This window comes from Buceros rhinoceros, unplaced genomic scaffold (assembly GCF_000710305.1).
Source record: "Buceros rhinoceros silvestris isolate BGI_N320 unplaced genomic scaffold, ASM71030v1 scaffold4559, whole genome shotgun sequence".
NCBI lineage: Eukaryota > Metazoa > Chordata > Aves > Bucerotiformes > Bucerotidae > Buceros > Buceros rhinoceros.
Window position 1 is genome coordinate 1 of NW_010431942.1, and position 12,587 is coordinate 12,587.

At 55.5% G+C, this 12,587-nt stretch overlaps 1 protein-coding gene across 1 annotated transcript; it reads left to right on the forward strand.

The window, feature by feature from the left end:
• The first annotated feature begins 900 nt into the window (after positions 1–900).
• On the forward strand, positions 901–10,945 carry SRF (serum response factor (c-fos serum response element-binding transcription factor)). Its single transcript, XM_010143572.1, has 6 exons — positions 901–1,163; positions 6,383–6,644; positions 8,742–8,861; positions 9,590–9,781; positions 10,301–10,377; positions 10,647–10,945. The coding sequence occupies exons 1-6, from the start codon at positions 996–998 to the stop codon at positions 10,740–10,742; spliced, it is 915 nt and encodes a 304-aa protein (XP_010141874.1). The 5' UTR covers positions 901–995; the 3' UTR covers positions 10,743–10,945.
• The last annotated feature ends 1,642 nt before the right edge of the window (positions 10,946–12,587 follow it).

The following is a 12,587-nucleotide window of genomic DNA, read 5'->3' on the forward strand; positions in this document are numbered from 1 at the left end:
AAGGGGTCATCACCATGTCGCGGTTGGTCCAGAGTGCTCTCCGTGGTTCCTAATGGCTGGAGCTATTGTGCAAAGACAGATTAGAAACTTGGGGATTTTGTGTGCAGTTGGATGCTGCTGCCTCATCTGCCTTCTGGTTGGTGCTCATAGCATCCTCTGAGCAGTACTGCATCACTGCTGAACTGAGCTTCACGCACCGTGGGAAGGTGGGAATGGTAGTGGGGTACTGCTGGGCACATCCTGGACGACCAGGATGCAGAGTGAGCCTATCCTGTCGGTGGTAGCCTGTGCAAGACCACTGAGTGAGCCATGATGGCATATAAAGAGTGTTCTTCCTAGCCCACAAGTCAGTCCTGGAGGATGGTCATCTTGCTGCAGGGGTGTTTGGGTGCAGCTGTGCTCAGGACTGTAAGGACGGAGAGAAGAATCTGGGTCCTAGCCCAGCTGCAGCATCAGTGGGGGTGGAAAGAGGTAGCAAAGACATACGGGCTGAGTAGCATCCTCTCACATGGCTCAGCAGAGGTGTGGGGGGAAGACATCCAGATGTGTCTGGAGAGGCAGGTGGGATTTCCAGAATGAGGACAGCCCAGCGTCCTTGTGATCTCGGGCTACTCTCAGGAGGGCACCACTGTTCTAGTGGCCTCCTGGCATGCGCATCCCCTAAGGGTATGCTAAAGGAAATGGGAACACAGCATGGGGCACTTCAACCTGTAGAAAGCTAATCTTGAGTTGATTTTAGAGGTCACAGCTCCTCAGGGATGTCAGAGAGCCTGAGCTGGTGTAAACAAAAGGGAGGGCCGTGCTGGGAGTGCAGGGATGTGCCAGGGACTCTTGTCTTGCACCGTATGTGTCCCTGCCATCTGTGAATCCCTGTTCTTCTCTTGTGCTGCTGGTAGGCCTATGAGCTTTCCACACTGACTGGCACTCAAGTCCTGCTGCTGGTAGCCAGCGAGACGGGCCATGTGTACACATTTGCCACACGGAAGCTGCAGCCCATGATTACCAGTGAGACAGGAAAGGCATTGATCCAAACGTGCCTCAACTCACCAGACTCGCCTCCACGCTCGGACCCGACTACTGACCAGCGTATGAGCGCCACAGGCTTTGAGGAGACGGACCTCACCTACCAGGTGTCTGAGTCAGACAGCAGTGGGGAAACCAAGGTAATGTTCGTGTGCTCCGCTGCATGCCTGGGCACCCTGAGGGGCACAGGCTGTGTCTGTGGGGCTGTGCTGAGAGTCCTCATCATCCCCTGCCCTTCTTCAGTGGCAGCTTGGGAAGCTGGGAACAGGTCCCCTTTTGCTGTGACTCCAGCGAGCTCATGCTGTGGATGGCTCCTTCATTTCTCTGGTGGTAGTGGTGATTTGAACGGGGAGGGAAGTGGGTGGCAGGTGTCCTTTGCAGTGGGGCTCCCCACTGGTCTAGACCACCCCTCTGGCCAGCTCTCAGTGCTGTTATCTCTCTCTGGGCGTCTCCATGCTCTTGCACTCATTGATAAAAATTTGATTCTGCCTCCATTGCCTTATAAGGCTTGGTTTCCCTCGCCAGAGTCCCTGGCAGGGCCCCTCACATTCCTTATAAGCTGCAGCTGTCTCTTGCTTTGGTGCTCTTTTGGAAGGGGGCAGGGAGGACATCGGGAATGGAAACATTTGGCTGGATAGACTGTTTCTGCTCTCTGCCTGGTGTGCCTGCAGGTGCTGGCACTTGCCTGCCTGTGTCACTTGTGGCCGGTCTCGCAGGGTACTGAAGAGGGCCTGCCTGCGGGGGCAGAGTCAGGCAACGGCCCTTTTTCTGCTGGAATGGCCCTGTCTTGTCCCTGCGTTCCTTGGTGCTGTTCCCTGGAACTGTTGCAAGAAAACTGGCTCCTGTTTACCTGCTGCTTCCTTTGCACCTGGTGCATGGGTCTGCAGGTGCTCGGAGATGGGAGTCAGGGGCGTTTGTGGTGCGTGGCTGGGATGACGTGCTGAACTGGGGGCTGTGCCACAGCTTCCCAGCAGGCATGGAGTGTTGTTGGGTGCTGTGAGTTGCTGCAGCTCTGCTGGACCCGTGCTTGTGGCATGGGTACTGGCCTTGCTGCAAAAGCAACCTTCCGGATGAACTGTAGCCTTGCTCTAGGCGCCCTTCAGCCAACCGTACGCGAGCCGCAGCAGCATCCTTGCCATACAGTAGCCGCAAAACATTAAGCAGAGAGAACCTGGAGAAGGGTGTTTTAGATCTGCGAACTGTAATCCCAAAGGCAGTGAGTGCAGCGCTGAGGCACGCCCAGGATGTTGTCTGGGGCTGCAGAAGTGCTCAGCTGTGTTTTTTGTATCCTGTGGCAGCCCAACAGCTCTGGTCGTAGTACTCCCGGCAGCCGTGATTCTTCCGTGCCCTCTTCCCCACGTGCGTGCAGTGCCACACAAGCAAAAGCTTATTGCTCCTGAGCCCTGAGAAATATCATCCAGCCCCGGAGATCACTGCAGGAAGAGATGCTGTGGTGGGCCAAGGCGTTCTGGCTGGAGAGCTCTGTTCTGGAGCCCAGAAGAGTCCCTGGGAAGGCTTCCCACTGATGGGAGCCCAGTAACAGTCCTGCTTGTCCCAGTTTGGCATATTCCCTGGGTGCCTCTGATTCCTAGTGTGAGCTACGCTAGCCCTTTCAGGAGGCAAAGGAGCCCACCGCCACCAGCAAGTTCTACCTTGTGCAGTCTCTGTTTGTAAGGACTTGTGTCTTTTGGGCTTCTCCTGGATGAAAAAGCAAGTTCTGTGGATGTTTTGTAATGAGACAAATAACCTGTGCCTGGAGTAATTTGAAGGCACAGGAAGTGCCATATGTGGCAGCTGACATGTCCCTGGTGTGAGGCTTGTCCATGTCATGTCCCTAAGATTTTTCCCTTACGGAAAAAGTATGCTTTTGGGGGTCAGCTACTCTGCAGAAGAGATCTTAACAGAACTTCTCTCTGCCCTGCAAGCTCCATCCCAGTACTCGGGAGGGGTGGTGCCACAGCCAGCATTTGGTGTAGGACTGTCTTCTGCTTGACAGCCCTACGACCCTGTCTTCCAGCTAAACTTACCTCCTGGCCTGCTGAGGTTTCTTATTATGGCAAACCCTGGGGCTGGAAACAGCCCTACCCTGACCCTACCCAGTCCTGATGTGCCTTGTGCAGGGCTGGAAGCCTGGTTTTGTGCTCTGGCAGAGATCAGCCTAATTCAGGCAGACCCAAGAAGCCCTCTGAGGATGAAGGTCGCTTGTGGGTGCACCATGTTAGGTGGCTGGAATCCTTGCTGAGGGGTGGGTGGTAACACAGGGCTGGGTTATGGGTTATATGTGCCCTACTGGAGAAAATCTGCTTGTGTTCAGCTGCTACAGCAGAGCAGGCAGCGATGCAGTCAGACTGTTACCTGCAGTCAGCAGCCCGCTGGTGTTCCTTTGTCCTACAACCAGCAGCAACTATGAGATGCTCCTGCTGTGCCAAACCCAAACTGCCTGACACAGAGCTGAGCTTGGACTGCAGCTCAGTCTGGGGTATGCTGGGCTTTCAGGACAGCAGCTATAATCCTCAGAGCGATACTGTTGTACGCTTACTTGTCTGATCTTTTGTGAGCCCCGAAGGACACAGTGACCTCACGTAATCTCCTGGGTGTGGTTATGTGGGGGAGAGGATTTTGGAGGGGCTCTAGATTGGCGTGAGAGCGTTGGAGTAGTCCTGATCCGGTCACGTCTTTTTGGGGTGGGGGAAAGGTGGGACTTTCTGCCCGATCTGGAATGCAGACCAGGTGTTGGAGAGCAGACTGGGATTTCCCATGTACCTCTAAGGCCAGTTGTTCTGCAACATCTGTGTAATAATGCTGGCTTGGGTGGTCTGGGCCATGCTGAAGAGCATTGTCCTAGGCAGCTTACCGAAGCTGTGGAGTGGGATCATTTCTGTCCCCAGGATCCTACTGAGGTCCAGGATGGTCATCAGATGGCCTGGGCCGTGTCCTGTGGTCCATTCATACCGTGTAGCATTTATGAAGCATTCACGGTGACATCTGGTCTGTGCAGACATCTGCCACTATGTTCCAGCTCTCCCCGGTATTGATTGCCCCAGTGCCGAGTGCCCTGCAAACTGAAGTCCGCAGTGAGCTGTGGTGGGGAATGAGATGAATGTGCAGGTGGATCAGGAAGGGAAGGGCCTTCAGTGCTGCCGTGCTGCTTCAGGGCTGGTTCGCTGCCCCCGGGTTATCTCTGCTGAAGGGAACCTATGACTTGGCTGCTGTTGAAGACTGGCATGTGCATGTAGTCTGAGCTTTGCAGGGCGCTGGGAAGAGCCAAGGTGTCCCGGGGCTCTGAGGCATTCCAGACAGGTATGGGGAGAAGGCAACAGGTATCCAACCTCAAGGTCTCTCCCAGCTGTCTTTCTGTACTGGGAGCTGGAGCTCTAGCTATAGCTCAAGAGAAACACAGCAAAGGTGGGAGGAACCTTGAGTCTCACCTCTAGCAGAGCAGGGAGAGCAGAGATGGGGCATGCATGGTTCAAGCCTGCTGGCACAGCATCCCTCCCAAGCACCTTTGCTGTTCTGATCATACTGAGGTTTGCCCTTGTGCTTCTAGGGAATCCTGGGAGTCCCTCTGTGTAGGGTGCTGTGAATCTTTTGGGATGCGTCCTCCAGCCCTGAAGGTATGGAGTGTGGGGGATATTAAATGCCCTGGCTTCCTGGTGACTGTATCTCAGGGGTGTAACAGCTTCAGGGCTGCATCTTGAGATGAGGGAACCTGGCTTTTCCAGCTGGCAACAGGACTCTCCCTGCTCTGCTATGGCTCCCGTGGCCTGGTGGACTGGGGGAAGCTCTGCCCTGTCACCCACATGGGGAGGGCGCCCACAGCCTCCCTATCTCATGTGGGATGGCAGGAGTTTGTGGTTGAGCTAATGGAAAGTGTCTCTGCTCTGTTATCATATCCTCTTCTAATTCCAACTTGAGGGACTGCTGTGCTCTCCTCCCTCCCCGGGCTCTGGGGCAGAGCTGAGTGCCTGGGATTGGCTCCCCCTGTCCAAAATGGGCTGCCTTCCCTTTTTTAGCTGTTTGTTGAGCTGTGAATTCCCTATTCCTGGCAGCTTGACAAGCTGGGAGCAAGGCTTAGCACGTGGGAGAGCTGGGCCCACCAGCCTGCAGTGGGAGGGGTGGGAGTGAGGCAGCCTTAACTCTTCCCAGGCGTGATGGCAGCTGTGGCACGGAACACAGGGACAGCAAGTTCCCTGTGGCCTGTGACATGGTCTCCCGTGCATCAGTGGATTTGCCAAGCTACTCTTGGCCAGCTGAGCACGGCAGGGGAGAAGCCATGGAGACCTGGGTATTCGAAAGCGGGTTTGGGGAAAGGTGGCCTGTTAAGGGAGGTGTGCCTGCCAGAGACAGCTCGGCTGTTCCTGCAGATCCACGCCGTGTCCAGCCACGTTCTGTGAAAACTGGGATGTTCGGTGCCCTGCAGCCAGGAGTACACGTTCTTCCCTTGTTCCTAGACCCAGGAGGCTGCCTCTCAGGCTAGCGTTGGCCCGGCACAAGACCCTTTTCCTTCTGCTGCACAGCTTCCCTAGCAGCCCTGTACACAGGCAGGCAGAGCGCTTCAGTGCTCTCTGCAGGACCGTGGTGCACGCTGGCGGTAGCTGACAGGCAGGGTCCCTTGGAAACAATTGTCTGATGCCCATCTCCTGCTAGGGGACTGGCAAATGGGTGCTTCCCCTGGCCAGGTTCTCCCTTTCGCTCCAGGGCCTGCCAGAGCATCTGTCAGGGCTGGGCTTGGCTTGCTCGCCTCTCCCTTGATGCCTGCAGTGTACAGCTTCCTTTAAGAGCCAGTTCTCAGCTTGTTCTTTGCCATGTGTTTCCTGCTATAAGAGGTGTGTGTTCCTGACAGGAGTCAGTGTATTTGTCTATACGTCTGTGCCTGCAAGGACTGTTTTTGCCTGTTAAGTGCCAAAAAGAGGCTGTTCTCTTCTTGGAGGATGTCGGAACTCATGGGGAGGGGAAGGGTTGCTTCATCCCCTCGCGTCTTGCAGGAACGTCCTTAAAAAAAACGAAAAAGTGTCTGTTCTCTTCTTGAGGGTGTCGGAACTCATGGGGGAGGGAAGGGTTGCTTCATCCCCTGGTGTCTTGCAGGAAAGTCTCTCAGGGGACTTGTGTGGCCCTGAGCTTATATCCAAGGCTTACACTGAGCTCTCTCCAGCTCTCCTCATGCCACGTTACTTGGCAGTCTCCTCAGGTTTGTACCAGCAGCTCCTCTCTGCTGCTCTGGCTCTGCTCTGTGTGCTGCCAGGGGGTTTAGCATGGTTTAGCACGGGGGTGCAACCTGTGGAGCCTGCTTTGGTCTTGTGGGCAGATGTTGACCAGATCCAAGGGCTCGTCTGAGTTGTCACAATTTCTCCTTTTCCAGGACGCACTGAAGCCTGTGTTCGCTGTCACCAACCTGCCAGGGACAACGTCCACCATCCAGACAGCCCCCACCACCTCAACCTCCATGCAGGTCAGCAGTGGCCCGTCATTCCCCATCACTAATTACCTGGCGCCAGTGTCTGCCAGCATCAGCCCCAATGCCGTCACCAGTGCCAACGGGACCGTGCTGAAGACTACTGGAGCCAGTGCAGTGACATCTGGGGGCCTCATGCCGCTCCCCACTGGCTTCACCCTCATGTCAGGTCAGTGCCTTTAGGGACTGAGGACTGCATCTATCTGTCTCTTCACCTAGAGTGTGTTGCTGTCCTGTCTAGAGGAGAGGAGACCAAGTGGCAGCAGGAAGCAGAGAGATTGGTGCCGTCGGGTGACCCTGGCTGGGATTTCTTGCTCAAGTTCAGCCAGGCCAGTGGCTGGAGAAGGGTCATGTAGTGACTATTTCTCTTAGGGTGCTTCTAGCTGGCCCTGGTGCTGGGAAGGGTGTGGTGGCAGGCAGCTGAGCTGGGACCCCAGGGCAGCACCAAGAAGCCTGGAGGGAGTGAAAAGAGCTGGTGGTGACAAAGCCTTTCTTTCTCCCTCCTTTTGGCAGGTGCTTCCCTTTCCCTGGGGACTCCTACCATTCCCCTAACTCAGTTACAGCCTCGCTCCCTGGCTCTTCCCAGCCAGCAGGGCCAGGGGGTCACAGGTATGGCTAGACAGCTGCAGCAGGCACAGCACACAGTCCTCCGCTTTCGTGCCAGAGCTGAAGGGCAGATCGTGTCGCTGACAGGTCAGCACTCGCTTCTCCTCCACTTGCTGGAGGTGGGGGGATGGAGGCATCTGCGATGGCCCTGGTCCCAACCAGAGAGCTGACCCTCAGCTGAGGTGGGAGCACAGATGAGGCAGAGCACAGGGCACCCTGGCTGCGGCTGTGGGGGAGAGATGGGAAGACTGGGCACAGAATACTTGGCATGGGCAGGAGCAGCATCATGGGGGATACAGACCAAGGGAGGCAGCGGGTTGTCGGTCTCCTGCCTCAGGATTTGCCCTACAGCTAGCAAATGCAGCTGTGCTGCGGCTGAACTGTGATGCTAGGAGAGCTGATGGAAGGAGATCGCAGGGGCTCAGGCTCTAATGGATGTTTTCTGAGCTCTGTCGTTCGGGTCTGAGCAGCTGTCCTTGTTTTTGTATTTGGATCTACAGTCAGTCACTGAACCACAGTGCGGAGGAGAGATCTAAGAGAGACCTCGAGCAGAGGAGGGAGTGGTGCTACTGTGCTGCCTTGTGCGCATCGTCCTCTGTAGGAATTTCTTGTGGCACTGAGTCAAGGCTTTCTAGGTGTTGTACTAGGACTGGAGTTTTAGAGCAGGGCTAGGCTGGGGCAGCCACCATCTGAGGACCAGCACTGAGAGTGAAACAGTATTTCTTGTGTCCTACCTGTTTGTGCTCAAGGTGATGAGTCTGACAGCCTGTGTGCTCTCTTGGAGCCCTTATGGCTCCTATGGGTCCTGGTAGACAGCATGATCCTAGGCAAGGGGACTGGGTTTTTCTTGTGATCTGGAGGACCTAGCAGAGTAATGGATGTGTGTCTCTGGTGCGATACGTGGGGAGATAACCTGTCTGAGCAAGGCGGCTGGTGATTCCTGCTCTCTGGTATCCCTTACTCTTCCCTCTTGGAGACAGGACCTGAGCCTGAGGGGAGCTTTCTAGGACGGGCGAACCACAGAGCTTTGCATCAAGTGGCTGGGCCAGAGGCTGTGTGGCTGTGCCCCTGCAGCTCTGGGATGCACACCTTTTGGTGCAGTGGTCTTCAGTCCCTGCGCAGGGCATTGTGATGTCCTTGAGATCACAAGCTGGGTGAGATAGCTGTTATGTGAGCGCCCTGTGGTGGAGGGAGAAAGAAAGGTGGATGGAGCTGGGCTTCAGAGTGTGAAGGCAGTGGGGCCCAGCTGGCCTGGGCATTTGAGCTCTGTTCTGCTCGAGGCAGTGAGATGATCCTTGCAGGGCTGGCTGAGCATGGGTAGTGCTGGGAGCATGTTCTATACTCTCTCCTCTCAATGTCGTCTGTGCTGTGCCTTGGCGGAGCCAGGAATGGGGAGGAGGACTCCTGACATTCCTAAACTATGTCTGGGAGGTGGACAAAAACTGCTGTGGTCTTTTCTTTTCTCTCTGGAGCCCTGTAGGCCACCTAACCCCTCCTTGGCCCTCACATGCCAAGAAAGAGCAGGTTTTGGGACAGGGCCTGGTTCCTGCCACATGCTGCTTTTGGCTTGCCTTCCCCGTGGCAGCGCAGCTCTGCTGAATGTGCCCGCAGGGCTGGGAGCTTTCACGTGGCTCGGGCTCACGGGCTCCTCTCTCCCCAGGTGGTACTATGGCTCAGCAAGTCCCAGTCCAGACGATCCAGGTGCACCAGGCACCGCAGCAGACGTCTCCCTCTAGTGACAGCAGCACTGACCTTAACCAGACCTCTTCCAGCGGAACAGGTAAGTGGAATATTATGGTAACCGTGTTCTGTCTTCCTTCTTAACTACGGCTGATAACCACCTGCACCAACAGACCTCGTGCCCGTTCCCTGCCCAGGATCCTTCACACCAGCTGTATCTCACCCTTCCTGAAAGCTTCCCTGTCGCCAGCCCTTGTGCTCTGATGTATCTTAAGTAGATGCTGCTGTGCATAGGGCACCTTACAAGGCATTTCAGAGCCTCTCCAGATCCATCACCTACTCTTGCAGCATGGAGCTGGGAACAGGTTGCGCAGTTCTCGGATGATTTCTTAGTGAGCCAGCACTGCCCTGAGCACAAGGCATGGTCTCACATCCACTTGAGATTTTTACTGTGTGTATCGAAGACACCTCTGTTGTCAGCAAATCTGAGTTCAGGTGCCTGGTGCAGGCTGAATCCAGTTCAACAGCTTTATTAAATCTCCATCAGGAAACTTGTATCTCAAGTTTAGTTCAGTCCTGTGATACTTGGTACCATGCTTTTCTGCCCTCTCATACTCGCTCAAGAACGGAGAGGTTTGTGCTCTCCTGCCTGTTCCTTTTGTTCCTCTTGGCTTTTCCCCCAAGAGCTTGGGAGAACAAGATGGATATCTCCACGCATCTGCTGCTTCAGGACAGCATGCCAAGGGTGGCCAAGGGAGGGGTGCTGAGCAGACGCGAGTGTGGCAGACTCCTTTCGTGTGGCTCACATGTAGTCTGTCTTGGTGCCAGTGACCCTCCCGGCGACCATCATGACATCGCCTGTGCCAACCACTGTGGGTGGCCACATGATGTACCCCAGCCCACATGCGGTGATGTATGCACCCACATCTGGCCTTGCAGACGGTGGACTTGCAGTCCTCAACGCTTTCTCACAGGCACCCTCAGCGATGCAGGTGTCCCACAGCCAGGTCCAGGATCAGGGTAAGACAGCTGTCTGGGTCAGCGCGCCCTTAAATTCCCTGACACCCTGATTTTTTTTTCTTGTCTTGCATGTATTTATGATGTGTATTAATTTCAAAGAATTTTCTTCTAAGCAGTCCTAGAGGCTGGCAAAGGTGATGCTTGATGTGTGGTTTTAGATCCTGCCATTCTCCTGTGCAAAGAATTGCTTGAGCCTTTTGCTGGGGGAAGAGGGTTAGGGTTGCTGGGATGGGTGGCATGTGGGGCAGTCAGCGGAGGGAGCTAGGAGATTCTGGAGAGGCCATGTGGTTGCGTGAGGGGACATAGCAGCATGAAGACTTGCAGGCAAGACCTGTATTCAGGGCTTGTGCCTGCTTCTCCCAGCATTTGGAAAACTATTGCATCCCCTCCCGGGATGCCTCCGTGCACGTAAATAGGCACCTTCATCCTTGACTCTGAGCTCCATGGAGCTTAGAGAAAGGACCCATGGGGGAGCACTGTTTGAGGGATGGTGTCATTTGTGCTCTCTCTTTGTGGCAGGTGGCGTCCCCCAAGTGTTCCTAACAGCCCCATCAGGCACTGTTCAGATCCCAGTCTCAGCTGTCCAGCTTCACCAGGTAGGTGCAGAGTGGTACTCGCAGCTATTCGGGGGGTGTCCTTGCTCTGCCCCTGCCTCCACATCCTTTGTGGGTCTGGGCAGACCCAAGACCTTTGGTAGGGCCAGCCCTCAGGTCTGGGAAAGCTGTCAGTGCCACCCGCCCTTGGGTGAGGAAGTCTTGCCCTCCTTGGACTGGTGCCCAGAAAGGACAGTGCTGTCCTGGCTGATGGCACACGTGGTCTCAGGGCATGCCATCCCCCAGTGCTTCCTCCTCCCTTTTCTCTCTAGATGGCTGTCATCGGGCAGCAGAGCAGCAGTGGCAGCAGCTTGACAGAGCTGCAGGTGGTCAACTTGGACACCTCACACAGCGCCAAGAATGACTGAGAGGCTGCTGCTGCTAGCCTTGTGCTGTCCCTGGCTTGTCATGCCAGTGCCGGGGCTAGTGGCAATTTCTTCTCGTACAGACTGCACCAGTTATTTATTGTTGCCTTTTCACGTTTCCTTCATCCACACATGCACACCCCACCCCCCCACCCCCCGGCACGCGTGTGGGGCTGCAGGACCCACCTGGGGTGGAGCTGTGCTGGAACCATGCAGGGCTTGGGGGCATTTGGATGTTGCGATAGCTGTGCTTGTCTCATGCCAGCCAAAGAAACTTGTCTCTTAAGGGGAGGATTGCTTAGTGCTGTAAATAAATACTGTGGGCCATTCCCAGCTGCAGGGTCTGGCTCCTTCTGGGTGCTCCGAGTCACCTTGCCCACGAGTGTTAGCTCTGGGAGGGGGCTAAGCTCGGACCCAGAGCCATCCTGCAGGCACAGCTCGGAGTGGAGCAGGCTGAGGCTGTGATGCTGGCTTCAGCAATGTGCCTTTGTCAGGGTGACAGGTCCTGGCCACAGCAGCTAGCCCTGGGCACTGGACAGGAAAAAGTGGCCAGCTCGCGGGTGCATCTCTGGTTGGGCCTGTGCGCCCGGGCAGGGCGTAGCCTGTGGCATGTGGCCCCATCCTCCTCATATGCACTACAGTGAGCCCTGTGCCCTCAGTGCCTCCTCAGTGGGCTGCCTGGCAGATTGGCAGCCCGACTGGCACTGCTCTGGTGGCTGCCCTTGCACAGCTGAGGTGGTCAGTGGATGCCCAGGAGCACAAGGTTGCCCTGGAGAGCTCCTGACAGGTTCTATGGCCGGCCCAGACCCACACTCTCCTCTTCAGCCCTCACATTGCTTGCAGACTCCGTGCACCCAGAGGAATGAGACTGGGTCTTTCTGACAACCCCTTGCAGCTCCAGCTAGCGCTTTCTAAATTTCTGTCTGATGCCAGGTGGAGAAACAACTCAAGTGTCAAAGGGAAGAGCCCACAGGGCACTGAACTTCTGGGCAGGTGGCAGGCTCTTCCTCTAAGCACCAGGGGACCTGCAGGCCCTTCTGGGCTATGGAGGAGCAGCTGTGTTGCCTTTGCAGGCTCAGCAAGGCTGGGGCAGAAGGGCTGGAGCATGCTTGGTCCTGCATGGGAGTTGCTGTGAATGGCTCTGCTACCTAGCCCCGTCCCTGGAGGGAGAGTGAGCAAGTGGGAGAAGCTGCTGAATCCTTAGGGGAAGAAGCAGCTACTGTTAACTTTTTTTTTTAAGTTAAAAACAAATGAAGCCTTGGAGAAAAAAAGAAAAAAAAAAAGAAAATTACTTTATTTTTCTAAGTGTTAAACTCAGTATTTATGTAATTCTTTAAGGAATAAAAGTTTGGCTCCTGTACAGTTTTCATGGGGTTTGTACTGGGGGATGGGAGAGGGGTGGGTGGGCATGGAGGCAAGAAAGGGGCCTTGCTTTTGAGTTTGTATTGTAACCTTGGACATGTTTCCTCAGCATTAGCGTTTAAGCTACGCTCTTTGCCCACCAGCATGTGCCAGGGATCAAGCTGAACTGAGCAGGTTGTTTGTTTGCTTCCCACTTACCTGTACTGAGGACTGACGGTTAATGGGCAGAAGGCAAGCGCAGCAGTGGCTGGTCTCCAGAAATGGGAAACCCATCCCTCAGGAGCAAGGGGCTTGCAGCGTGCCCAGGAGCCAGAGATGGGCTGGGCTTTCTGATGGCTGCCTTGTTCATCTCTGGTTCTGGGACCCACGGCTGTTCTGTCACTTGCTCTTGGCGTGGAACAGTGCTACCTGTGACTGCCTAAGGGATATGGGCATCCCCACTCCTCCCTGGGTGGCGAGTGGCTGACCCCTGCTCTCCCTGCTCAC